Genomic DNA, 24933 nt, shown 5'->3' with positions numbered 1-24933 from the left:
GCAATACGGATACACATGGAGCTTCCATCACCGCCTCCACTCGCTTTTACGCACCGAGTCCGGTAATGCGCGCAGGTCCCGATCGTCACCTTCTGAGCAATCGATCGATCCTCTCGTGGACTAATATGACAAACGTGCGCGCGTAGAGGCGTGACAGGGCAAAAAGAGGAGGCACATTTCCCCCGGCGTGGATCAGTCTATCCTTTCCGCGAGCGAGTGTCAGCATGGACGTCCTGGCGAACCACAGTATATTTCAGGAACTTCAGCTGGTGCACGACACCGGCTATTTCTCCGCCATGCCTTCGCTGGAAGAGAACTGGCAGCAGGTAAGTGATTCAACGACGCGGGGCTCACGCACTTGTGCGATCGGGAAAAAGGGACGCCAACTTTTTAGCCAATTAAGTAGTTTGGGATGAATCGGAAAAAGCGTCTTTTTTTGTGTGACTCACTCGTACAGTCGATGTGACACTTTTTCCCAGAGCTGGATTTCATGCGGACGCACGTCGGCGCGTAATAAAGCTGTCAAGTACGATTTGCGAAGATGAAGATGCGCAGGCCATCACCGAGACAGAATTGGTCGTGAATTATACATCCGCATTACCGAGTTGTGGAGCCCCCACACGAAGAGATGCGCGCACCGCCCCCGCCTCGCATTTTTTCCCCCCCTCCCTTATCCATAATAGATACGCTGACATGTCTGTCTTTGCATCTTTTAGATGGAATGTTGACATAAATATTCCAGAAAGGCATATTCCTTCTTGTATCTCACTTCCTGAATACGAGTTGAGTAGATGGCCGGGGAGGTGAGCACGTGGTCACATAGTGATCGAGACAATTTCATCTTCACATAAATGTACATATTTTTCAGACATTATTTTGTACATTAGACAGTTAGGGTGAGATTGAAACATGTGTAATATCTTTTTTGTTGTTGTATTTATTCATTCTGAAGCATCTGCACCACCTGCATTGCTGCTTTTGCCAATGATGCTGACCAAGCTCCATTTGGTCGACCAAAAAAAAAAAAAAAGAGACAGCAAAAACAAAACTATAGATGCACGGGCATACATATAACATTGTTAAGCTTTCCCGTCGTCTTTGCTCCGTTTCGAAAGGAGAGGAAAAAAAAACAAAAAGAGGGGGGACGGTGCGTGACGATGGATCCATTTGTTGTGGCCAAGCAGCCTAATTGGCATCCCGCTGTTCCCCACCAACGCGTCTTTTCATAACATGCTCCCAGCTCCCTGCCTCCACTGTCAGTGGATTTTTGAAATGGCACTCGTGCACCTCACCCCCAGCCAGCATCTCTGAATCAATACCTAATGCTAATGGAAGAGAGTGTGAGAGCTCTTATCTGGAGAGCCTGCAAATGTCAGTTTGCCTTGACTGGGATGATTGCCTGCAGCTCGCAAGACAATTAATTTTGGAATGAAAAACTATGTCCTCCAACAAAATTGCACTTGAATTTGCCAACTTGTATCAGCGTGTTGCATTTTCTTAAATACCTCAAGATGATGATTTGTATTCCACGTCAAGACTATTTGCTGCAAGCGTCGATTTGAATTCTGATACAATTCTGCGACAAAGTGTGATAATCCCACTTTGTGTCTTATTAGCAATGCAAATAATCAAAAATATTTATTTGCTTGCACATTTGCACAGCAAACCGCCTGCTGCGGCAACATGAAGAGGTCACCGAGTTCGCCTCTATGTAAGAATTTTACATTTGGAGCAGTTTGCGCTATTCCAGTCCTAATTTTGAGTCTGATGTCTTTATGGGCTGAAGGTAGGCGGCCATTGGAGCTAAATGACTCCCAGAGATGCCATGTCCCCCCTTATTGGAGTCCGTAATAGCTGAATGGGGAGCAGACACGGGTGTTTCGGGGGTCTGCAGATGGTACGTGTGAGGCGGCTAGTTGTTGCATTATTGGAGCTAACCAAGCTGAAACGTCGAATCCCCGCACGGTCAGTCGGAACAAATAGCCGCTAATAAGCCGGACTTAGTGGTGATTTCCCCTCAGAGAAACACAACTCAACATTGACAAAGACTTATCTGAGCTGCAGCCGCACTCGTGTTTGCGTTTTGTAAAGTGCCCGTCCACTTGTGCGGACGCCACATTTGGCATGCGGGCAGACGTTGGTCAGCATCTTGGGCCGTTTTTCACACTCTGTTGATGATGCAGCTTATTTGTATAGCGCTTGACCCTGAGGGATAACAAATGACTGCGCGTCATTGACCCCAGGACACAATCCGTGACCTGGCCGATGAATTGGGTACATGTGTGTCCATCCCTCGTTTCGTGTGGGCGGAGCCTGGCAGGCAGGCAGCAACAGGGCGCTCACGTACATGTAGTCTCTCGCACGCACATTTCTGCATCTGCACGGGCGAGGCGGGGGGGATGGAGGGGGGGAGCAGTTGCAAAGCATGGCAGTGGAAGAAGTTGCCGAGCACGCACATTCTCCACCGCTGCTTCGGTTTCGCATTTCACAGTCGGGTGGGCTTGAACCCCGAAGGACTGACGAGCTACTGCAGACAGACAGAAGATGAAGATGGCGGGCACGCATCGGGAGTCTGGGAAGTGTGAAAAGAACTCGGACGGTGGACAAAAGTGGCAAAAAGATGGCGTGGCATCTGGCCGTGTGTCTTCCCGAGTTATGTAATCCTCGGTGGGCCACAGCTGCTTTTCTCACACACGGCAGACTCGATTTCAGCCACCTTGCTTTCGGATCCTGCCTTCATTCCGCCTATAGAAGAAGCTCCGTATGGATTTTTCGACTATTTCTACAGCAGCCGTCCCCGACCGCCTGGCACTTTGAAAAACTTCCAATTGTTTTGAAAAGTCACCTGATTCTCACGTTCATACCGAGATGCTACAATAAATATCTCGGCTAATGCTAATATTAAACCCACAAGCTAGCTAAAATAAACAGACCAGGCATCTGTTTCTTTTATGTTATGATGATTTCTATACTTTCTGTTTGTTCTGTGGTGCCTCATGTTGGCACATTTCAGGAGGACACAAAAATATGGCTGCATATTTATGGCTCTGCTATACAATACTCCAGTTTTTGTGTTGCTCATGTCATTCATGCACTTTGTATTTGTTCCCCGCTGTCCGTTGCATGATTTAGAGTTACCATAGCGACAATATTAAAACATCCAAGTTGTCGTCCCCGTGGGGCAATTAGTTTTGCAGGCAAGTAAATAAAACCACACCATGTTTTGGTTGGAGTTGCTAGCAAAGGTACCTACAAAATTTGTCGTCATAGCATTTATCAGTTATTGCATTGGTCCTCATGATCATCGACAATTGTTTCGTCTTGAATTTGCTGTGTGATGACTGTAAAATGAATTTGGGACTTGTTTTTGAGCAAACATTCTTCAAGTGTTACAGACAGTTCTTGTGATCTTGTGATCCTCTGATGACTAATATGATTGATGATTGCCTCAAGCCAAAAAAGCAGTCAGGAGATCTTGGTCACGTACAATCCATTGGATGCGGCGGCCTGGTCCGTGAAAGGCTGCCTTTGTATAATCCAGCCCAGAAGGTTTTTTTTTTTTTTTCCTCAAAGCTTCTATTTGGAGCAAGGCGACGTGTCTGTTTACGCGAGTTAAAAAAAAAAAAAAAAAGGCCATTAGAAAAACGAGCAAGGAGTTCATCCAATTAAAACGAGCTGATAAATGAGGCCTACACTCTTCGGATTCTATTTGGAGTCGGAGTTAACAAGACACGCCGCTAGGTGTTGGTTCATATTGAGGCTCGCTCGGGTTTATCGCTTGCTGATGGTCCCGCGTGCACGCACGCAGGTTTGTGTAATGAGATGTGCGAGTGACCGACCCCCTGACCCAGTAACATCCATTCTGCGATGAGAGCGCTCGGCCAACTCTGCCATGTCTGTCTCATCATTCAGGCAGCTGAGAGGCTATCGCCAGTGATAGGTGCCTGCTACTGCTTTATGGCCGCTGATGAAAAGCCGGGAAGCGTTGATGAAAGAGAGTGCGGCGCCGGATGTATTTATTTGGCTGACACGCCGCTGCCTGGCCTGTCATGGGAGGGAGCGGGGGAGGGGGTGGCGTGGACAAGCACATCTTTATGTATAGGTTCCCCAAACGCTCTGCCGCTCCAGCTTTGATTAACAACCGCTAGAAAAGTCAGATGTCGCTTTGTCGCGCAGCTCGGAAATGACTTTCGCATCATCGGAGTCCAATATCGGGCACGCTCGTCGAGGCACCTCAGACCGATGCTTGGCTTGTCTCGGAGACGGACGGGAGCAGAATGTCTACCAACGGTGATGTTTTATAGAAATTTCTGACCATATGAAAAGGCATTCCCAAGAATCTGGTGACACAATAAGCGCTAACGCTGTTAGCAGTTAAGCTAAACTAGTAAGTAAAGGGTTAGGGTTAGGGTTACTTTACAATATCACGCTTAGATATGAAGTTGTCAAAAGACAAAAAAGATGATCTCACATCAGGATAAAACACAAAGCTAACCTCCCCTCTAGATTTGCCGAAAGCTATTTGTATTTGGAAGACCTGAATGGCATTCCGAGACCGAGACCTTGACTCGGCTCAAGCGTTCAAAGCGATACAAGTTTGTGAACATTGTAAAGAGTTTTTAAATGTTTCAATCGAGACAAGATAAGATCCTGAAAGACCAAGGCCAAACATGCCATACAAAGTGCAAAACACGTTGAGTTGAGGGGAAACTTATAAAAACACATTTAGCCAAACAATGGTGTCTAGTAGGTTTGTATTTAAGCGTCGATTAAATAAAATGCAAAGTAAATGAACCACACAATTATTGTTTTTAAAAAATCTTCCAAAGTGTATTTTCACAACATTGGTCAACAGCTAATTTTGATCCGATATGGCTTTATGAATCCCTAAATGTGTTTTTGAAACTGAATTAGAACATGTCTTTAGAGTTTTGAGATTTTCATTGTTATATTTTTAATTTAATTTTTTTTATTTTTTACATTCTATTATTGTTGTTATTATGACAAAAACAAGGGCAGACTCAGAATCGGCGCAAAAAACAAAAATCTGGAAAAGTTTACTTGCAAAAAATCCCATAAAAAATTCTTGAGTGGTCCAATCATCCCACAGTGAGAAATTAAATATATAAAATAATAAAATAAAAATAAATAAACAATGACATTCATGCCCATGATTGTCGTGTGACCACTAACCAGAACCGTAAAACGAGGCCACAGAGAAAGTCATTTTGATCGTTCTGTTAAATCCGTTATGAAATCAGCATCTGGAGAATCTGTTGTAAGCCTTCCAGGTCTAAGCACAGCGACCGGCTTTGTGTTTTCGTAGCCACGTACGATGAATGAGAACATGCATTCAATATGTTGATGTGTCGCAGCAGCATCGTTGATACGAATCCTTTTCCGATAAAACAGTACTAAAAAATGTTTGGAAATGAAACGATCCTCTCCCCTCTACCTCATCTCACTCTGGTCTTACGTGAAGAGGATGTTCAGGCATTTTATGGGCCATGCCTGGCACGGCACTGCATCCCATCTCACCGCCTACCTGTTGCTAGGCAGCTTTAGCGATCAGTGCCAAGAGAAGGGACTCCAGCCCGTTTGCTTGTTTCCATACGGGAGAATATTCCCATCCCGGGGGGAGCACGCCACATCGGACCTTCTCCCTTAGGAGCCAGAAGAGCAAAGAGATGCAGGGCAGAGAGAGACAAGGGCAATTTGACTGAGTAAACACCGCTGCTTGTTGTCATCTGAAGCTAGTCATCAATCACGGCCTTTAGCCTACGCCGCTGACGGCGGCAAGGACATGCCGTAAAGCCACTTGTTTATAAAGCAGGGCGAAGAATCTTGACTCTAGTGAGGGAAGGGGGGGGGGGGTGCATATGCTTTTAAATTCTCTTTAGATGAGATGTCCCAAGGTGGAGCAGGAGCTTTCAATGTTATGTAAGACACTTTGCAAGACTTAACTTGGTTCCATATAAAATGCTTTGGTTCTTTTGTGCAGGCTCCCGCAGGCCTGAATTGTTTGGGTGAGGTACAGCCGCCACAAAAAACGGGTAGAGCCTTCGATGTGGTGTTATTTTATTCTGACATTTAGCCTTGGCGTGAGGAGAAAAAAACGGGTCGTATAAGTGTCAAATTAGAATGACGGTTGGTTTCTAACAGGGGCCGGCAAGTGGCCGACAATGATTTAATGAGACCTGTGGGAGGAGCCATTAATCAGCTTGACATTGAACATGTTTCCTCATTGTTCTTGTCGCATAATGCGAGCAGGGCAGCGCCTGTAAACTTGAGGTCCGCCACCCACCGAGCAAAGCCAACGAACAAACGCCACTGAGCTATCACGCACTAGACAATTCGATTTCGTGAATGTGTCAGGTACAATTTTTCTACATTATGAGGATTTGAATCTCGGGTGAATGGCCGCTAAATGTGCTGTATCTATCATAGGAGTGTTCGCAAAAAAAAAAAAAAAATTCCCACCTAAAACTGTATGTCATATATGTCGAGGGAAATTATTTTTACATTTTTGGACTTTCCAGTTATCATTCGGCCCATTTCTTTGCTTTGACTCCAAATATTGAGATATGAGTACTGCACGGTGGCAGTGAGCAGTTTGGCAAACAGTGAACAATTTCAGCGGAATCAAACTGTTTATAGACGTCTACAGTCCGACCGAACATTAAACAAAGAATTGTTACAAGAATGATCACATCATGTCTATTTAAAATTTGTCTGTTTAGCTTAATGCTAGCAAACAAAGCAAAACGCCACTGACATGCTAACTGTTAACGATAGTCACAGTTTTGCAAGCAATAGATGAATAAAAATGGAGGATCGACAAATAGTTAAATACAGCCAAATTCACAGGCGTATATTCTTTATCGTCTACGGAAAATAATAGCATCTTGCAGTAGCTAGCTGTCAAAGATGAAGTCCAATTCTTCATTGGATTGAAGTTTATACTGCCTCCTGGTGGTCAAGGTGGGCACACAAGAAGGAACAGCACTGAATTGGATTGCATCAGTAAATCACAATGTTTTTTTCCACAAAGAACAATATCATAGCTATTTTCCCTGATTGGAAAAATAATTATTTTGGAGGGCTATAATGGATAATGGCTTTTTCATTCAATGAGAAAAGATTATTGTGTGTTTTTAGTTTCGATTGAGCGCGGTCACGCAACAAATTTATCTCAAAAGCTACGATGGAAAGTCTCCAGACAATGAATGGGCCAGTCTCAAAGAACCACACTCCCTCCTTTATTTCTCGCTCGTTTCCTTTCTTGATATTATTATAACGGTAATATAGCTGACATGGCAACCCGCTTCTTACGTTGTTGTTTCCCAATATAAACACTAGGGGGCACAACTTTTTTTTGTTGCAGCAAATTGGGTCTGCGTTGTGGGCAGAGTCAATTGACTGGCGCTCAGGTCTGACTTGCAGAATGTTTTTTTTTTGTTTTTTTTCTTCACAATTGTCCAGTTAATTGGTGTTCAGCCGTGTGGATCTGTTTACAGCGCCACTTAATGATGGGCTGGCAAGCCTTTTATTAGATGACTCTCCAAATCGTCACTTGGGTCTTCCGCTCACTTGTTGGAATCTTTCAAGTTCTTTCCACACCAGTCATCCATGCTTGACTTTTCTACACGAATATACATACGAAAAGTACACACAAACGATGTGTATTTACTAATAAGTTACACGAACAGGTCAGCAGTTCCTCCCAGGCGTGCGCATGGCTAGACAGCGCATCCTCTTGCTCTTTAGTTTACCACTGTTGCGTCCCAGATATTATTTCATTGTAAAATGATGCCAATTAGTAAAGCCAGTTGCCCGTGGCTGTGGTCTGGCTCTGTCTCCGTTCCGTCGGGGAAAGTTATTTGGGTCGGCTGCTATTTTCAGCCCGTGATGTTGCCAGGAATACTTCAGGGACCAGCCACTGTTTTATAAGAGAGCACATCAATAATTTTCACTGGTGTGTGTGTGTTTGCGCGTGTGTGTGTGTGTGTGTAAGCAAGGCACAGCGACAGAGCACAGCACGGGTTTATTGGGTTTATCTGTGTGTGTGTGCGCAGCAACAAGAGAAGAGTTTGCCTTTGAATATTCTGACTAGCAGGTGCGTGTGTGTTACGGCACACAAAAACAGGCGGCGCAACACTTGTCAGGGTCAAAGGTCAAGCTACATTTACAGCCTACATCCAGCTAGCTTTTGTTGCGGCGCTTTGGGGGTGAAATTGGGAAGCGCAGCGTTGGTACTGCGGCAGCGGAGGGGCCACTGGGTTCACAAGCGTTTCCGTCCAGCCGTGAGCAACATCAAGTCACTCGCCGCGCTCTCTCACCACTCTTGGCGGAGAGCCCGCTGGCGAGAAGATGTCTTTCAATATTTTAAGCAGCTCGGGCTAATGTTTGCCGCTCGGGTTTGTCTTAAAAGCGTTGCTGTGGGAATAAAAAGGCAACGACAATGTCTCACCTGTTTGCACGGATGTAAAGTCATTGCGATGCGAATGCTATTGTATTGCGTAACTGTGCATGACTGCTGCTGTACGGACGAGTCACCTCGTCGATGTCAAAAAGTCGCTAGTTTTATGGGCTTGAGGAGGAAGCGTTGCCGCTTTTTGCAACAAATGAGTGCGCTGAATGAGATTAGTCCATCACCTTAACACTGGAGAAGCTTTTTTTTTTTTTAATATATTTTTTATTTTATTTGTTCATTATTTATTTTATTTTATTATTCATTTATTTTATTTATTTACTTATTTATTTTATTTTCTTTAAATGAATTAAGTAATTTATTTATTTACTTATTTATTATTCAGTTATTTTATTTATTATTTATTTAATTTTCATTTTTTAATTGATTAAGTAATTTATTTATTTACTTTATTATTCATTTGTTTTATTTATTTACTTATTTATTTTATTTTTATTTTTTAAATTAATTAAGTAATCTATTTATTGATTTAATCTTTTATTTATTATGGGGTGGCCACGGATATCTCAGGGGATCAGCGAAACAATAAAAATATTGAATGAAACAATTCTTCAGAAAATGCCGGAGAACTTTCATTCAATGTGGAATTTACGCATGAACTATTTTACGTATAAAACTGTCAACTATTATCGTACCGTAGTATGAAAATGAGCACTGACGTGATCAGCGACTATAAATGGCGTCACTTTGACTTTCATTCAATTTGTGCTCCCTTCGCCAATCCACCTTGTGACCATCTTTGGATGCACTTCATGTTTTCATCCGTTGAGTACGAAGGCAGCCTGCTGCGCGACGCCACCGTGGTGAAAGCACTCCAAATGCTTGCCTAATTCAGCATGTATGAATTGGACCTTATCAGTAGTGGCACAGCGCCACAGTTGCCGCCGGCCGGCCGGCCGGGACGTGATTGTGCTACCGAGCGGCCTTTCCCGAGCGCGGCGAGTTTTTCCGCTTCACCGTCCCCTTTATCTCCCGCCCTGTTATTGTGGCGCTGGTTCGCTCGCCGCGCTTTTGTTTCCCCGTGCCTTTTTGCAGCCAAGGACTCGCTCTTTGGACCCACCATTGTGTTGCCGTAATGAAGATTAGCCAGTCTGCCCCACACAATGGGGTCCCCAACATCCGGAGCACAGACTCCCCAAATCCCAGCTCCGTCCATGGCTGCCACACGTGCACGTTAGTGGAAAATGGCTGATTTGTCTCGCGATTAGATTAGGATGGCTAAGAGGGGCTTCTCGTCCAATGCTACACCGATAAACACCCAAATCCAGTTAACTTGGACTTCCCTCCTTGGCGCTGTAGTGGCTGGGATTAAATCTCCCCGCCTTTTCCACTCTCCTCTCTGCCGCAACTTCATCCTCGTCTGTCTCGAGCTCTCGATCCTCTTACACACTCACTTGTCAAATGATGGTTCTTAGCCCTGGAACAAAAAGGCATTTTCCACTCTTTGTCACACACCTTTCAGAAAGATTGGCTTCGGCGTTTAAGGGGGCCGTACACTTGTTGTGCCGCGAGCCCTCCTGAAAGGTTAGCACTAGCGCAACCTCGAGCGCTCGATCGGTTTACTTGTCATGTAGAAGGCGGATTATCCATCGGTGATGTTTTCTTAGAAAAGACTATACTTGGCACTTTTGGGGCTGCAGAAAAAAGAGAGTATAACTAATATAAAATAAATAATATAAAATAAATAATAATAATAATAACAATAATAATATACTTGGCACTTTTGGGGCTGCAGAAAAAAAAGAGTATAAATATAAAATAAATATAAAATAAATAATAATAATAATAAATAAAATAAATAATATAGAATATCTCCGCTTGAAGTCCTGTATAACAATTGAATTACCGTAATTTTCGGACTATAAGGCGCGCCAGATAAAATTAGTGGAAAATACTCTTTTGTTCATGTATAAGCCACAGTTTTTTTTTTTTAAATGAAATGTCCTCATTTCTATTACCTGTATTACCAATACATAAATCCTCTTACAATATCATAGAAATTAGCCGCACTGGACTATAAGCCGCAGGGTTCAAAGCTTGTGCAAAAAGTAGCGGAAATGACCGTAAATACAAAATAATTGTACATCTCATCGAAACAAAAACTATCCAAGGTAGATTTTTTTGTGCTTTAAAAAAAACCGTCAGCAAATTGTGATTTAACAAGCGGCGCCGTCCCTTATCAGCCCAGCGCTCGCTCTCTCCGAAAGCAACACGAGACGTTGACGGAAGGGCCTGACGCTGGCGTTGATTATCACCGCCGGGCTAATGTCTGCTGATAAGGCCGCGTGTGTAATTAAGCTGTTTCCGCCACGTGTTATCTGTCGCGAGGTAAAGCGCGACAGCGGGAAGAGATGGAGCTGTTAGTCGATCAGGTGTATCTCTTCCTGGCTATCTTTCGACTCCGAACTGCAGCGTAATGTTGGACGCCGTTTCACATGTGTCACCTCTCAGAAGGCAGATAAATGAGTTTCTTCTCTTTGTGTCTCTCTTTTTGGCTGCTGAGCTCCCACCAGGGGTTCTAAAATCCCTCCTGGCCAAATTGTGCCCCCCCCCTCCTGCCAAGTGAGTCTGTTGAGCACGTCCACGTATTAAGCGAGCCCTGCAGGCTGCTTAGCCACAACGACGCCGTGCTGCTCTCCGAGGACGCCGCAGCTTGCAAGGGGGGGTACGGCCAGGAGCCTAAAGGGGAGCTTAACGGGGAAAGGGGGTGGGAGGGGGGAGTTCTTTAGGGATTTTGTGCAGGTGGGGGCGTGGCGGCGTCTAAGTATTGCTCAGCGAAGCTATAGATTACAGTCTGTCTGCTGCGACTGCCACCACTGATGAGCTCCATGCAGGCATCATTCGCTATCGATTAGTCTCTGCAATGTAAACACACACACACATAGCATGATGGTGGGATGGGATGGTCAGCGCCCAGGGCTGCAGGTCATTTAGCTGTCACCTCAAAGTGATGGCTCGGCCCAAGATCAATGGGAAGCCTGTAGCACCTGGTCGGGATGAGACGCGCACACACAGAAGGGACTCGGCATCAAAAAGAATAAGAAAGTTCAGTTGACCCTGACTTGGTAAATAAATAAAAGCAAGTGCTCAGCTTTAACAACCCCCTGCCCCATTTGGAGAAAACCTTCACAAGACAAGCAAAGTCAAGCGAATTGGGGTTGCATCCAAAACGACTCCATGCGGTGCACAGTTTGTTTTTTAAATATTTTATCGATCTGTGACTTGCCATTAACAGGATGTCGCTTGTTATGCTAAATAATGCACAATCGATGTGTCTAAGAATTTACCTCAGGAAGAAGAAGAAAAAAAAAAAAAAAAAATCCATATTAGTCAGCAATAGTGGAGCCTCTAAAAGGACAAGGCAGATGAATCGGTTCCTCCTCACATCCCGCATTCAACGGCTTTTTTAGATTATTCATAACACCTTGTCTCTATCACAGCATCTGTAAAAACTAAGCATGCTAAAATTAATGAGGCGTATCCATCCCATTACATTTATCTGTTTAGTGGTGTTTTGGGTGCTCCTTCAGGGTATTATGCACGCTCCTCTGTTCATATTTATAACCCGGGCTTTTTATTAGCCGCCTAGCGGGGAGCTAACAGTTGGGAGGCAGCCTGCGCTTTGATGGCCATGGCAGGCTGGTGGAGTGGAGGGAGGCAACTGGGGAGAGGGCATCAGCTGCCAGGCCCAGGGCTCCGCACAAGAGGGGTGGTGAGCCCGCTTTGGAGGCAGGCAACCTGGCTATCTGCTGTTTTCACACCTGCTGTATTTAAAAGTGGACAGACAATGGAGGATTTCTGACGCATTTTGAGAATTTAGTTTGGAAAAGAAGAATGGGCCACTTTGCAGTTACGGCTTCCCTCAGCGGGCCGCTATGATGGTTACATTAAATGAATATTTTATCGTATTATTACGTACACACAATAAATTGATGACGAGTTTTGAAACCAAAAAAATCTCAATGTTATTTTTCGTGAAAGGATCGTGAAGGTTTGTGGGCCGCTTAAAATGGTATGGCAGGACAGATCTGGCCCCCGAGCCTTGTGTTTGACACCTGCTATAAGCTATGCTACTCTATGTGAAGAAAGCCTTGTGCAATGATGCGCCATTGCTAGGCACTCTCCACTCATTAAAATAGATGAATGAACATAAAGGCAGAGACATTTTAATTTCCCTTTTGTACAGCAACCTCTTGCTGCATATCGTTTTTCTTTTTTTTCGAATCAAGGTGCAGCAACTCGTGCAAACACGCAAGTGAGGGCTGTCGGGTTTTGCACAGCGGCGCATACTTAAGATAGTAAAACTGCAGATGAAACACAAAGCAGCTTATATTGTTGGGATGAACGCGCTAGCAGAGCACATTTGTTCCTCTCTGTGATAGCAAATGGAAAATAATTGTGTTCTGGACATGGATGAGTGCAGCGCAGTCAAAACAACATTGGCAAAACTTAGCAGTGCTGCTTCAAATGATTTGCCAGCAAAGCATCCATTGCACTTAGCAGAGCTGTTATGGGTGTAAATTATTATATAAATATTTGTATTTTTCTTCATTATCATTTCGGTTCTTTAGCATGCACACAGTATTTTTTTATATACTTGACATTTAGTGTCAGATTTCCTTTAGCCAAAAATGCCTTTGTGGCAGGAAGATATAAGGCCCGGCCGGGCAGGCAAGCGGGTCACGGCATTGCCGCAACATCACCGTCACTTCCTTTCACTCAGCGGTTGGCAGCTGGAAGAGCCAGCAGCGGATTGTCTGGCCTCATCCTGGCCCGGAATCGTCCCAAAAAGCCCATTAGGAAAATGGAACTTGGCTTTGTGCAAAACCAATAAATGTCGGCACTCCAGACAGGCACTCCGCCAAGTTGTCTCCCCCCCCCCCCCCTCTCTCTCTCTCTCTCTCTCTCTCTCTCACTCTCACTCTCTCACTTGCACTCTTGTCTCTGTCTGTCTCTCGTCCCTCTCTCTCTCTCTCTCTCTCTCTCTCTCTCTCTGTGTCTCTCTCTCTCTCTCTGTGTCTCTCTCTCTCTCTCTCTCTCTCGCTCTCTCTTTCTGTCTCTGTCTCTCTCTGTCTCTGTCTCTCTGTCTCTCACTCTCTCCTTCGCTGTCTCTCTCTCTGTCTCTCTCTGTCTCTCTCTCTTCCTCTCTGTCTGTCTCTCGCTCTCTGTCTCTCTGTCTCTGTCTCTCTGTCTCTGTCTCTCTCTCTGTCTCTCTCTCTCTCTCTGTCTCTCTCTCTGTCTCTCTCTCTCTCTCTCGCTCTCTCTTTCTGTCTCTGTCTCTGTCTCTCTGTCTCTCACTCTCTCCTTCGCTGTCTCTCTCTCTGTCTCTCTCTGTCTCTCTCTCTTCCTCTCTGTCTGTCTCTCGCTCTCTGTCTCTCTGTCTCTGTCTCTCTGTCTCTCTCTCTGTCTCTCTCTGTCTCTCTCTCTGTCTCTCTGTCTCTCTCTCTTTCTCTCTGTCTATGTCTCTCGCTCTCTGTCTCTCTGTCTCTGTCTCTCTCTCTCTCTGCCTCTTTCTCTGTCTCCCTCTCTGTCTCCCTCTCTGTCTCCCTCTCTGTCTCCCTCTCTGCCTCTCTCTCTCTCTCTCTCTCTCTCTCTCTCTCTCTCTCTCTCACTTGCACTCTTGTCTCTCTCTCTCTCTCTCTCTCTCACTTGCACTCTTGTCTCTCTCTCTCTCTGTCTGTCTCTGTCTGTCTCCCTCTCCCCCCTCTCTCTCTCACTTGCACTATTGTCTCTCTCTCTCGCTCTGTCTGTCTGTCTCTCTCTGTCTCTCTCTTTCTCTCCCTGGTATCAGCAAAGGGATTTGTTTATGCATGAGCGTACAACGGGTGTTCGCGCAAAAACACAAGCGCTGAATAATTAGACTGGGAGCAGCATAATTATGTTTCTCGTACACGGCCGACGTGGCCTTAAACACACACATGCTGCTGATCAACCACATGACCTTCTCTCAAACAATGTTAATGTCACCACCTGGGGGGGACACACACGTGATTGGGTCAAAACTCGCACTCCACCTCACGCCATCGTACCACCCCGGATGCTAAGCCGGTGTTTAACGTGTGTTTTGTGCACCTGCGTGCTCTTGTGTGTGTATGTGTGTGTGTGTGAGGCACAGCCTGAACATTTTTTCCAATAGCCAGATGTCACACTTCCAAAAAAAGGATTCACTCCCCCGTGGAGAAAATGAAGTCAAGACCTTCCTCGGCTCCTTGGCTTCTTTCACCGAGTCGCCGCCGTTACTCGACTCACTTCCCACTTGCCTCTCCTTCTCGTTTATCCTCTTTTCTGCCTGCCTCTTTTCTCCCACACACACACACACACACACACATTCTCACCTCGCTTTGCAGTCCTCAGCGCTTTGCTGAAGAAATTCTTCTCTGAGTGGCTGGTTGAGGCGGATAATTAGTGCTCACCTTGGGAGAAGAAGACGCCGAAATGAGAGGAGTGAGGCAAAATGGATGGATTGTACATACACAACATATAGTGAGGGAAAAAATATGGAAGAGGTGGGTGGTCTTGCATGGATTTTAATTTGAAGTCAGTATGCAAATCATGTAAACATTGCTTTTGTTCCTGGAAGACACATTCCCTCAGCAACAAACCCCACCCTCCCCTTAAAAAAAGAGAAATGTCTGATTTTATTTTTAGAAGCTACAAACAAGGAGAGAAGCACGCTTGAGGAATTGGGGAACCGGGGAGGGGGGGTGTAAATATCTCCGATGTGTTGAGTCTGTACAACCTTATTCCTGATAATGGGAACAGCTATTCTGTGTGTCAGTGCCTATTTACACACAAATGAAGCGGGGAGTAGTACGTAGCCGCCAGAGCTGCTCGGCTCCATCTCAGCTGTCAAAACAGGTTAGCGGCTACAAGTGTAACACAAGCATCCCCGGGATCAAACCGGCGCCGTAATAGCTTTATCCTTGGACATGGGACTCCTCCATCCTTGGCTGGCTGGCTGGCCAACAAAGTGTAAAGTAATAGACTCCTCAGGATGCCTGCGCACACAAATCAGGGCTCCTTTGTTTGGCCTCTATGATTAGGTGCGGCGATTAATTGGCCAGATGCCGAGCGTAAATACCGAGGAATAAATCGTGAGGTATTAGCTTGCGCAAAAAAAGCTGACACAGGCGTGTTTGTCACGGCACAATGAAATGTTTGATAAGAATTGAATGCAATTGAGGACATCTCCAATTGCCTTTGCTATCAATCAAGGTGTAATCACCGTGGCAGATTTCTGCTTTGGCGCCTGAGTGCTTTTTGTGATGATGGCACATCCAATGATGGGTGTTTATGAAGCTGGATTTTTCCAATCTCTTCCAGACCTGCCTGGAGTTGGAGCGGTATCTGCAGACGGAGCCCAAGCGTCTGTCGGAGCTCTTCGACCATGACTTGGATGGACTCTTGACCCCGGCCTACCTGAAGGAGGATGGCGAGGAAGAGCTGGCTGACGTTCTCCTCCCCCACGAGCCCCCGAGCCCACCCACGGTGATCTTCTGCCCCGCGCGGAAGAACCTAGCCTCGGCCACGTCGATAAAAACTGAGCCAAAGGTACCAGAACCCGCAGAAGGGATGGAAGGAGTTCACCAGGCCCAGCTCAGCGCAGTCACCTCCCTGACGCCGCCGTCATCGCCGGAACTGGGCCGGCACCTGGTGAAGGCCAGCCCGTCCTTGACGGCATCCGCCGACGGGACGCTCACCCTCAAGCTGGTGGCCAGGAAGGTGGGGCTAAGCGCCGCCAGGCTGGTGGCAGCGCACCCGCTCCCCGTCCAGGTAAAGGAGGAAGACGAGGGAGTACCGTGCGTGCTCGGGGAACTTCCGGAGAACAAGAAGAGGATCCACCGTTGTCAATTCAATGGCTGCAGGAAGGTGTACACCAAGAGCTCCCACCTAAAGGCCCATCAGAGGACACACACAGGTGAGATCCCACTTCTGTCTTTCCACCTGGTCTCCAGTGACAAGGCTGGTTGGGGGAGGGTCCCCATGCCATAACTCTTTCACTCCTCCATCTCCATCCCAAAGCACTCAGACCCCTGTCGGGGAGCTGTCCTCCGCCTGAGTAACTGCTCGGTGATGGATGGATTGACCTGGATAGGCCGCCTGCCATTCCCAGCTTTATTTCTAACACTTACCCCCCCCACACACACACCCACGCCCATCTTCCCTCACTAAAGCTCCCCGCGGGTCTAGGTCAGTGACCGGCCACCTTTTGCCGGGGCTGTAATCATCCAGAAAGTACAAATATGTTTCAGACGTAACAGTTATGGAGGCAGGTCATGGCATGTTGACTTATACTGTGGTGCGTGAGGGCAGGCCTTGTCATCATCTCAAGCCATCTTTCCAAAGCGGGATATGGAAGTTAGGGTGTGTGCGGGATGGAGATGTTGCTTGAGATAAGTCAAGAGTTGATTACTTTGGTACATTTATTATTATCATAATTATTGTTCTTATTATTATTATTATTATGGATATCGTTATTATTGATATATTTTATTATTATTATTATTTAGTCTAGCCACACAGAGCAAACTAGGTAAGGAACAATTAGAAAAAACTTTAAAAAAAAAAAAAACTAGGAACAATTTTTAGGCATATTGTTTGCAATTGTAATATTTACTAATTGTATTCATATGTTAGTCTTGTTCGGCCTCAGTCTCCTACTAAGGTACATTTTTTCAGTGGTAGTTTTGTTGGAAAATATATCTGTTACGTGTTTTTAAGACTATTTCTTAAGTTTTATAAAAGTAGGTCGCAACCTAGCCGAGCTAAAACGACAACATATAATCATTGATTGACCTTAAGTGGATGGTCCAGAAAAAAATTCAGCCACCAACAAGACATGAGTGTGATTTGACGTATAAATCCAATATGGAATAAACTGAAGCGTGAGGTGTCAAGGAGGGAGGCCAAGAGTCAAACACGAAGACAAGAAAGAGCGAGCCAACGTCTTTGTGAAGCAACAGCTGTACCGCAGGCTCCCCAGTCGCCCGCCGCACTATTATCCTGACACCTTTAAAGATGTCATTACTCAAATCCTCTTTTTCTTACTTGTCATTTCCATAAATTACCGCCGGAGAAAAGGCGACGATTTAATCTGGAATTAGACAGGCGGGCATGGAATAGCGGTGCCCTGTCGAGCTTTTTTTGTGAATAGGCTTATGACAGATAAGGAGTGCTACAATTAGATAGCGGAGCAGGTTGAGGGAAGAGCTAAAACACAAGGCCGCCGCCGCCGCCGCCGCGGTTATTCTTCCTCCGTCGCTCGTTCGACATCCTTCATCCCCTTCTCTCTCTTTGCCAAAATACTTTTTTCAGTTGACTCCTGTGGTCGCTGCTTCACTGTAATTTAAAGCCTCTGTTGGACACGTTGCTTCGAGATGCTTAACCGTGCCACTCGCTCTGGCTTGTGGTTGTCACGGTTACGCTCCCATCACCCACGGGGGAAGCCATGTTGTTATTTTTACCGACTTGAACAATTTGTCTTTTGATTCGTATGAAAATGTGAGTTGATTCTTTAACATTACCGCCCCCGCCCCTCCCATCTCTCATCTGCTCAAAAGGCGGCGATGCCGGTGGCGAACCGTAAAGCGCTCTCGGAGAGCATCTCTAATGACCTCGGAGACCCAAATGCCCGGCACTGGCTCCGGTTAATGGAGGAAATGCAATTAAGATCAACACTGGCACCTGAAAGGCTGGAGTGCATCCCGCTCGCTCGCTCGCTCGCTTGAGGGAACGTAACAGATGACGCATGATACCATTACCGTGACTCAGGAAACACCTAGTGATCAGATTACGGCTATGGATGTATCATTTCTTATTTGATTGGATTCATCTGGAAGGGGGAGGGGAGGCTTTGGACAGCGTCTGAAGAGCAATTTCGGAACACTTCGGAACCGTCGGATTTATTATTATTATAATAAAAAGAAATGATCCCCAACATAAGCCGTGACATGTTTTCCAAAAGTAACAAGGGCATAATCTGATTATCTTGACGAGATGGGACTAATCTACTGGATTAGATCACTGATCTCCATTTTTCAGTGACACTCACTGTCCCAGTGAATGGAAGCATTTGTGAGTGCGTGTGAGGAGGCGAGTCTTCTTGCCTGTTTTGTGAGGGTATCTTGAGAAAGAAAAGGTGGGGGAGGTGGCTTCTGTTACCAGGCAACGAGGGCAGCATATCGTTGTAGGACTCGGTAGCTGAGTGGTTATTATTGCTGCAGGCAGTGGTCTCTTAATGCCCCCCCCCTCCCTTCCTCCTTCCTTCCACACCACCTCTCACTAGCCCTCCCCCATTGCTCCGTACATCTCTAGAGTTACCGTTGCTAGGCAACTGCCTCCATGCTCTGCCGGCATGCCCGGTAATTGGCCGGTGGCATGGCAGCGCGCCGTTGCCAGATCCAGCCAGCTGCACCGACTTGCGCTTCCCTCCTCATGTCGCATGCGCCCGGCCCGGCGTCGACACGTACTCCTGGTCTCTTGGCCTCATCGCTAGGCAACGCAGTCAGGCGTCGTTGTCTCCCGGGGCCGTCATTGACCGCAACCGCTTGCTGTTCGAAATGTTTCTCGGCTTGCGATTTCGCTACGGGTCGAACACGTGTTATGTGGGCTGGGTGAGGTCACATGATGTATAAATCTCGCTGATGTACGATCTCACTTTGCCGGGACAGACATTTGCAGAACTTGGTCGAACGGGCAAACCTGTCCTGGTTCTGGGTCCATCTTTTGCCATATTTGAACAGAGCACTGAGGATATGGACAGTATCTACATCTATAGTTCTTAATTAGAAGTTTATGTTAATTAAAGAAGATCCAGGCGGAATTCTGTGTCATGTTTACATTGGATTTGGATTCACACTGGATTGGTTGCATCCACTGATCTGATTTCAAAGCCTCTGTGTGGTTTGCTATCCATCTTGCTTGGATTCCATGTGGTAGTTGTTCTTCAGACTTCAGGAAGTCAAGCGATACAAAAACAATTGTGACCGATTAGCGCCTGCTTGTCGGAACGATTTTCAGCCCTGTGATTGGCTGGTGATGAATTTGGGGCGAAAGCAGATTGGACCTCCGATTAAACTTCAGTCTCCCTTTGAGCCTGAATAAAATGTTGACTTTAGTAGCAGTTATTTTATTCATTGCCCCAAAAAATAGCGACAGTATAGCTTCTTATTTAATGGTTGCTAAAATTGCTTTCGCCAGTCGTCAGTATGCTAATCAACAATGCTAATAACAACTCATCTCTGCAAGTCTTCCAAACTTCCATCACCATTCTTCTCCTTGCGTGCTCAGCACGATCACACACCGACCGCCGGGACGTAATCAGTGACAACTGCTTGGTATGTTCTTGTTGAAGAAACAGGTGTTTTCATTCCCCAACAGGTGAGAAGCCATACAAGTGCTCGTGGGAGGGCTGCGAATGGCGATTCGCCCGCAGCGACGAGCTGACGCGGCACTACCGCAAACACACCGGCGCCAAACCCTTCAAGTGCAACCACTGTGACAGGTCTGTCAACGTGCTCCTCGATCCTCCATATTTTTTTGTGTGTGTTCACACTTGAGCTGGGGAAAATGTTAAATACAGGTCAGTGTGTTTCTGTAAATAAAACCTCACGCTGACCCACTTATTTCTTCTCAGGACATTTTCTGACTGCCGCTTTGATCCAAAACGTCCTTGAGAAGCGTAAACTGACCAGCGAAGCACTCTGCTCCGCACGATATTTTAGCGTCTAAATATTTAATTCTTTGGCAGATGGATGGGGGTGGGGGGGCTGCAGTGGAGCTTTAGCCGTCTCTGCATATTCCCGTACAAAACACAATAAGATGTTATCCAGGCAGCGCCGCTATGGCGACGTGACGTAATTTGCGCTCGACTCCCCCCCCGCCCTAAATTAGTGAGCAAGGCCCCCTCGTTAATAACGAAACACAAGCGAAATGTTAATTCAGGCCCGGCCGGCCAAGTCATCAAGCATTGGTGGGCCATTATTTGCTATAAAAAGATCAAGCTAGACTGTGACACAAAAATCTTTAGCCCTGTTTTAATTACAAGCTCGCGTCTGTGATCCGACCCTTGCTGACACCTCGGGGATCCCGCAGCAATTTTGTCTTCTGGGGAATAGCTGCTGAGATGGAAAGGTCATTTTTGTCATCCTGTTGAGCGCATATCCAACGGTATAAATCTGAGCGTTGTAAAGTATCTGCGGCATCATAAAGATGCTTTTACGGGGCCCATATTGACCCATATATCAGTGTCAGCCGCTATATTGAAAAGTAAATGCGTTGTTAGGTGTGACTAGTCAATAGAATTATGTGCAGATGCTGCAAATACGGCAGTCAAATGGGCCCCTCTGCATAATAAGTATCAGCCGGGAAGTGTCTTTTGAGTTACCTGCGTTGATGAGCCTCTCATTGTCATCAGAGCATCTGTCAGACCTCAGCTGGACACACTGTAAATACAGTAAAGCCAATCCCCAATCTCCCCTTTGCATCTGAGCAACGCAATACAAGCTCCCCCCCCCCCAGCCATGCAGGCGCTCTCCCTAATTCGGGCTCATCTCTGTCATGTGTCGCATGGCGCCCGACCCCTCGGGCCGAGCGCAGATCATGCTGAGATGAAGGAAGAGAAGACAGGCTGGAAGATGGGAGGGGAAGGGGGGCTTTGGGAGGTGAGTACTGACAGGGGGTGAGAGACCCGCGGTGTGCCAGCTGGTGTGGTGCCCCCGAGTTGTGACTCATACGTTACCATCTGTCTGGCTTGAACCTCCACGAAAAAAAGAAAAAGTGCCTCCCGGGCCTTTCGTTCACCTCGTGTGTTTGCTGTGCATAAGACAGCAACACACACACACATGCTTCCAGATGTGACAGTCAGGCCAATGACCGGTGGCTCCGCCCCTTAGACAAATGGCTGACTTGAGGAAATAATTATTCAAACTTTACCAGGTGAATTTTATCTGTACAACTGTCGAATTAAATTAACTCCTATTAACAGCAATACAAAACCACAAACAGCTAATGTACAATGTAGCGTAAATGGCGGACTAATTATGCACGCGGGTGGAATTTTCTTTTGGTATTTTCGCACACGAGAGTGCTTCGAAACGGGCTATAAACGACCGGTAATTTGTTTTTTTCATTTTCCTCCAGAGCTAATTGCGTGTCCCTCAACCAGGCAACGCTACACCATGCGAAGAAATGCGGTCGTACTTGAATGCTTTACACCAAGCGTTGCAATTATCACGTTTATTTTTAGTATCTGCATCATGATGAACAATATTCCTCTGTCTGGCATATTTCTTAACGCGGCAATCATACGATTAAACCGAAAAGGATGCAACACTTAAAAACACAAATGCTGATTATCAATGAGTTACATGAGTACGAATTGCACGGATCAGCGCTCGCTCGCTAACAGCGACAAAACAATCCTCATTCCACAGTGTCGTGTTTGGAAAGTAACGGTGTGCCCCTCCCCCTTCTGTTGTTTGCAGGTGTTTCTCACGATCGGATCATTTGGCGCTGCACATGAAGAGGCACATATGAGGAGACGTCAGAAGGGAGCGGAGGCAGTGAGGAAGCGGAGAGGACAATATCACTTGCAGAAAAATTATCACCGTGGATCTCAGACTGATGTCAGATTTGTGGGGCGGAGGCGCCGCGCTTTGGCAGGCAGGCAGGAAGGAAGGGTCCCACGTGAAGCGCCATCGGGCCTTCCTCCAATGGGACCTTCCTCGGGTCCGGTCCACTTTTGCCTCATGCGTTGACCCACATGCAGCCAGTTGAGGTCCTCAACATCATCTCGCTGGCTTGCCGTTCTGTTTCACTCAAAGGCTGCCAAATTACTTTTTTCTCTCATACTTCCAAACTGGACCCATGGACACATCCCGCTGGTTCCACACCACTTGTTTGAATCGCAGACTTGAAAATCAGAGTGAGATTTTGTTTGCAGAGGCTGACAGGTCATGTCTTGAAACATTATCCATCGACCTGAGCCCGATTTCCTGCTTTCGGAGCTGAAACGACCGCACAAGTGACTTTTGTTTAAAAGAAAAGCCCCGGTTTGTCAGAACGCCAAGAACTTGGGCCCCAACGCACAAGTCAAAGCGGCTCGCTGACTAATAATGGCACATCAGACAAGATCACCGTGTATGTAAAGAAGAAAAGATGTCCTATTCCTTCCGAGTAGACCATTCCGAAAAACGGATACGGACGAATAAATCGCTGCCGATGCCCGAAGTGATCTCTTCTGAGAGGGATTGGCATCGGAGCGAGCCCCACGTTGCCCGCCACGCAGCCCTGTTCCAATTTAACCAAGTTCCGTTCAGAATGCAATCTTCTCCACTAAATCAGCCCCTATGCATCTCCTGGGACATTCCACAGATTTATCCCTCATTGGACATGGAATGGACTGGTAGGAGGACAAACCCAATCAATTGGCTGGCCGATCAATGCGAATGTATCTCTAATGTGTTCGTGCACGTGCAGATGAAAATGTGAACGGCGGGAAGCTCGGATATGCACACTCAGCAAAGTCAACTGCCCTTTCAACTCTTCAAACTTGGACTGAGTGAGACGTCAACATCGTTGACGTTCTTGGGGGATCTCGAATCCCTGGCGCCGTCTCACGGACAAATGGAGGAGACGCCGCCATTTCGGCTGACTCGGCACAAGATGTAAGGAATTGGATTGTTTTGGCTTGGGGGTCAAACGAGATACATAGAAGTCGCTCTCATTTCACTTTTAGGATAGTTCGGAAGGCACCGGATCAGCTCCGAGGTGTCTTCGGCCCGGGTTTTGGATGCAGATCAAATGAATAAAAGTGGTTTTGCACCGTCAATGGCAGCTCTACGTATGTGTTTCAATACTCCAGCTCAAATGTTGACGCAAATGACTGCGTGGAAAGGCGCTTTTGCTTGTGTGAAATGTTCCACCCTGGACTGGAGCACAGAAATATCCCAAATATTGTTTGGAAACGACTCCACAAATTCTTCAAAAAACGCGTGCGTGCGCCGGAAAACTCGGAGTTCAAATGTGAATGTTTACTTTTTTTATACTTCTTTTATTTTTTTGGTGGTTCACTTATGTGTCTTTTTAATGAATGATTGTCAATTATGCCGTGCCTGTGTGTGTTTTATTTTGGTGCACTCGATTTTGGAAAAGAGAAAAAAGAAAAATAAGCGACACATCTGATGTTTTCTGTCCGCTTGCGCACATCACGCCAACACCGCCGCCGCCGCTGCATCTCTGTACAGTAACTGTTTTATACACAAACTCGCACACATACATTCAAGCACGCCCCTGGCGCATACACACAATAGTGTGCACACACATACACACACACACGCACACACACACGCTGGCTCGGTCTGAGGTGCAGGCTGCAGCTCTCAGCATCGCTGATCTCCTTCTGAATTTTAAATCAGATCCTTTTTTCCACCAGCGTCCCCTTGTTGCCCCCACCCGCCCACCCTCACTCCCCCGCCCCGCCCCTCCCCACCACGAGATCTCAAGCCTTTCAAATCCGCGTCACCCATCTCCCTCCGTTTTCCTGTGTTGTCTTTCTCCCTTTCTTTCGACTGTATAAAGTGTTTGAAATTTATCATTTGTATATTATGATGTATGGCTATGATAATGTTCTTTATTATGGAAAAATGAGAAAGATTTATTTTTGTTACCGGTTTGTTTCATAATTCATTTTTTTAAATTGGTATTGTAATATCTCTATGCAAGGAACTGCTTGTTTTTTTGTTTTTTGTTTTTTATTTAAGAATGTAATTATGTGTAATAAATGGTAGACGCAGTTTGGCATGGAGTAGTCCTGTTTCCTGGCTGGTCTGTTTATTGACAAAATGCACACATGGTCTTCTCTCATGTCGTCTTATAAAGACTCAATTGCAACGAGCAGCTGGAGTGTATATGGGTGGTTCTCAGAAAGTGTGGTCCATCTTGATGCTCAAACGCCGAGTCATTACCTTCCCTTCACAATCGACGGATTTCACTGCTTATGATATGAGACATACTGCGGAGGTAAAATCAATAACTTGACTAAGAGTCGTGTTGTCGTTTGTGTGTGAGTGTGTTTTGAGGAGTGAAAAATGAACTTCCTGTTCAATGAATCAACTTCGAAAACAGTCGCCACCAATAAACTCGCGTAATGTCAATGCAACATAATTGTCTTTAACCGAGTCCATAATTGATGTTCTGTTGACATTAAAAATGGGTTACATCCACAAGGTGGATTTATTCATTATATTAAATTATATTAAATTATATTATATTATTATATTACATCATGTTATATTATATTTATTATATTATATATTATTTATTATATATTATATTTATTTTTGATGAAATGAATGGAACATTTTGACCTAGTTTATTTTTCCAGCTCTCATCTCACACTTTTTGGACCATGCTTGCAGAGAACCAGCCAGGTAACCTCCAGC

General features: G+C 45.9%; 1 protein-coding gene across 1 annotated transcript; it reads left to right on the top strand.

Moving 5' to 3' along the window:
* On the top strand, positions 1–23720 carry LOC119115480 (Krueppel-like factor 7). The gene is made up of 4 exons (XM_037239999.1): positions 1–326; positions 15815–16409; positions 19871–19994; positions 21976–23720. The coding sequence occupies exons 1-4, from the start codon at positions 225–227 to the stop codon at positions 22025–22027; spliced, it is 873 nt and encodes a 290-aa protein (XP_037095894.1). The 5' UTR covers positions 1–224; the 3' UTR covers positions 22028–23720.
* The last annotated feature ends 1213 nt before the right edge of the window (positions 23721–24933 follow it).

This window comes from Syngnathus acus, chromosome 2, assembly GCF_901709675.1.
Source record: "Syngnathus acus chromosome 2, fSynAcu1.2, whole genome shotgun sequence".
Lineage (NCBI taxonomy): Eukaryota > Metazoa > Chordata > Actinopteri > Syngnathiformes > Syngnathidae > Syngnathus > Syngnathus acus.
This window is presented reverse-complemented; position numbering and strand designations above follow the sequence as displayed.

Bases quoted from the DNA above. Each gene is read 5' to 3' on its own strand.
- LOC119115480 (XM_037239999.1), top strand. From the start codon at position 225: ATGGACGTCCTGGCGAACCACAGTATATTTCAGGAACTTCAGCTGGTG. The intron at 16,410-19,870 runs GTGAGATCCCAC...ATTCCCCAACAG, and splicing joins CCATCAGAGGACACACACAG to GTGAGAAGCCATACAAGTGC. The intron at 19,995-21,975 runs GTCTGTCAACGT...TGTTGTTTGCAG, and splicing joins AAGTGCAACCACTGTGACAG to GTGTTTCTCACGATCGGATC.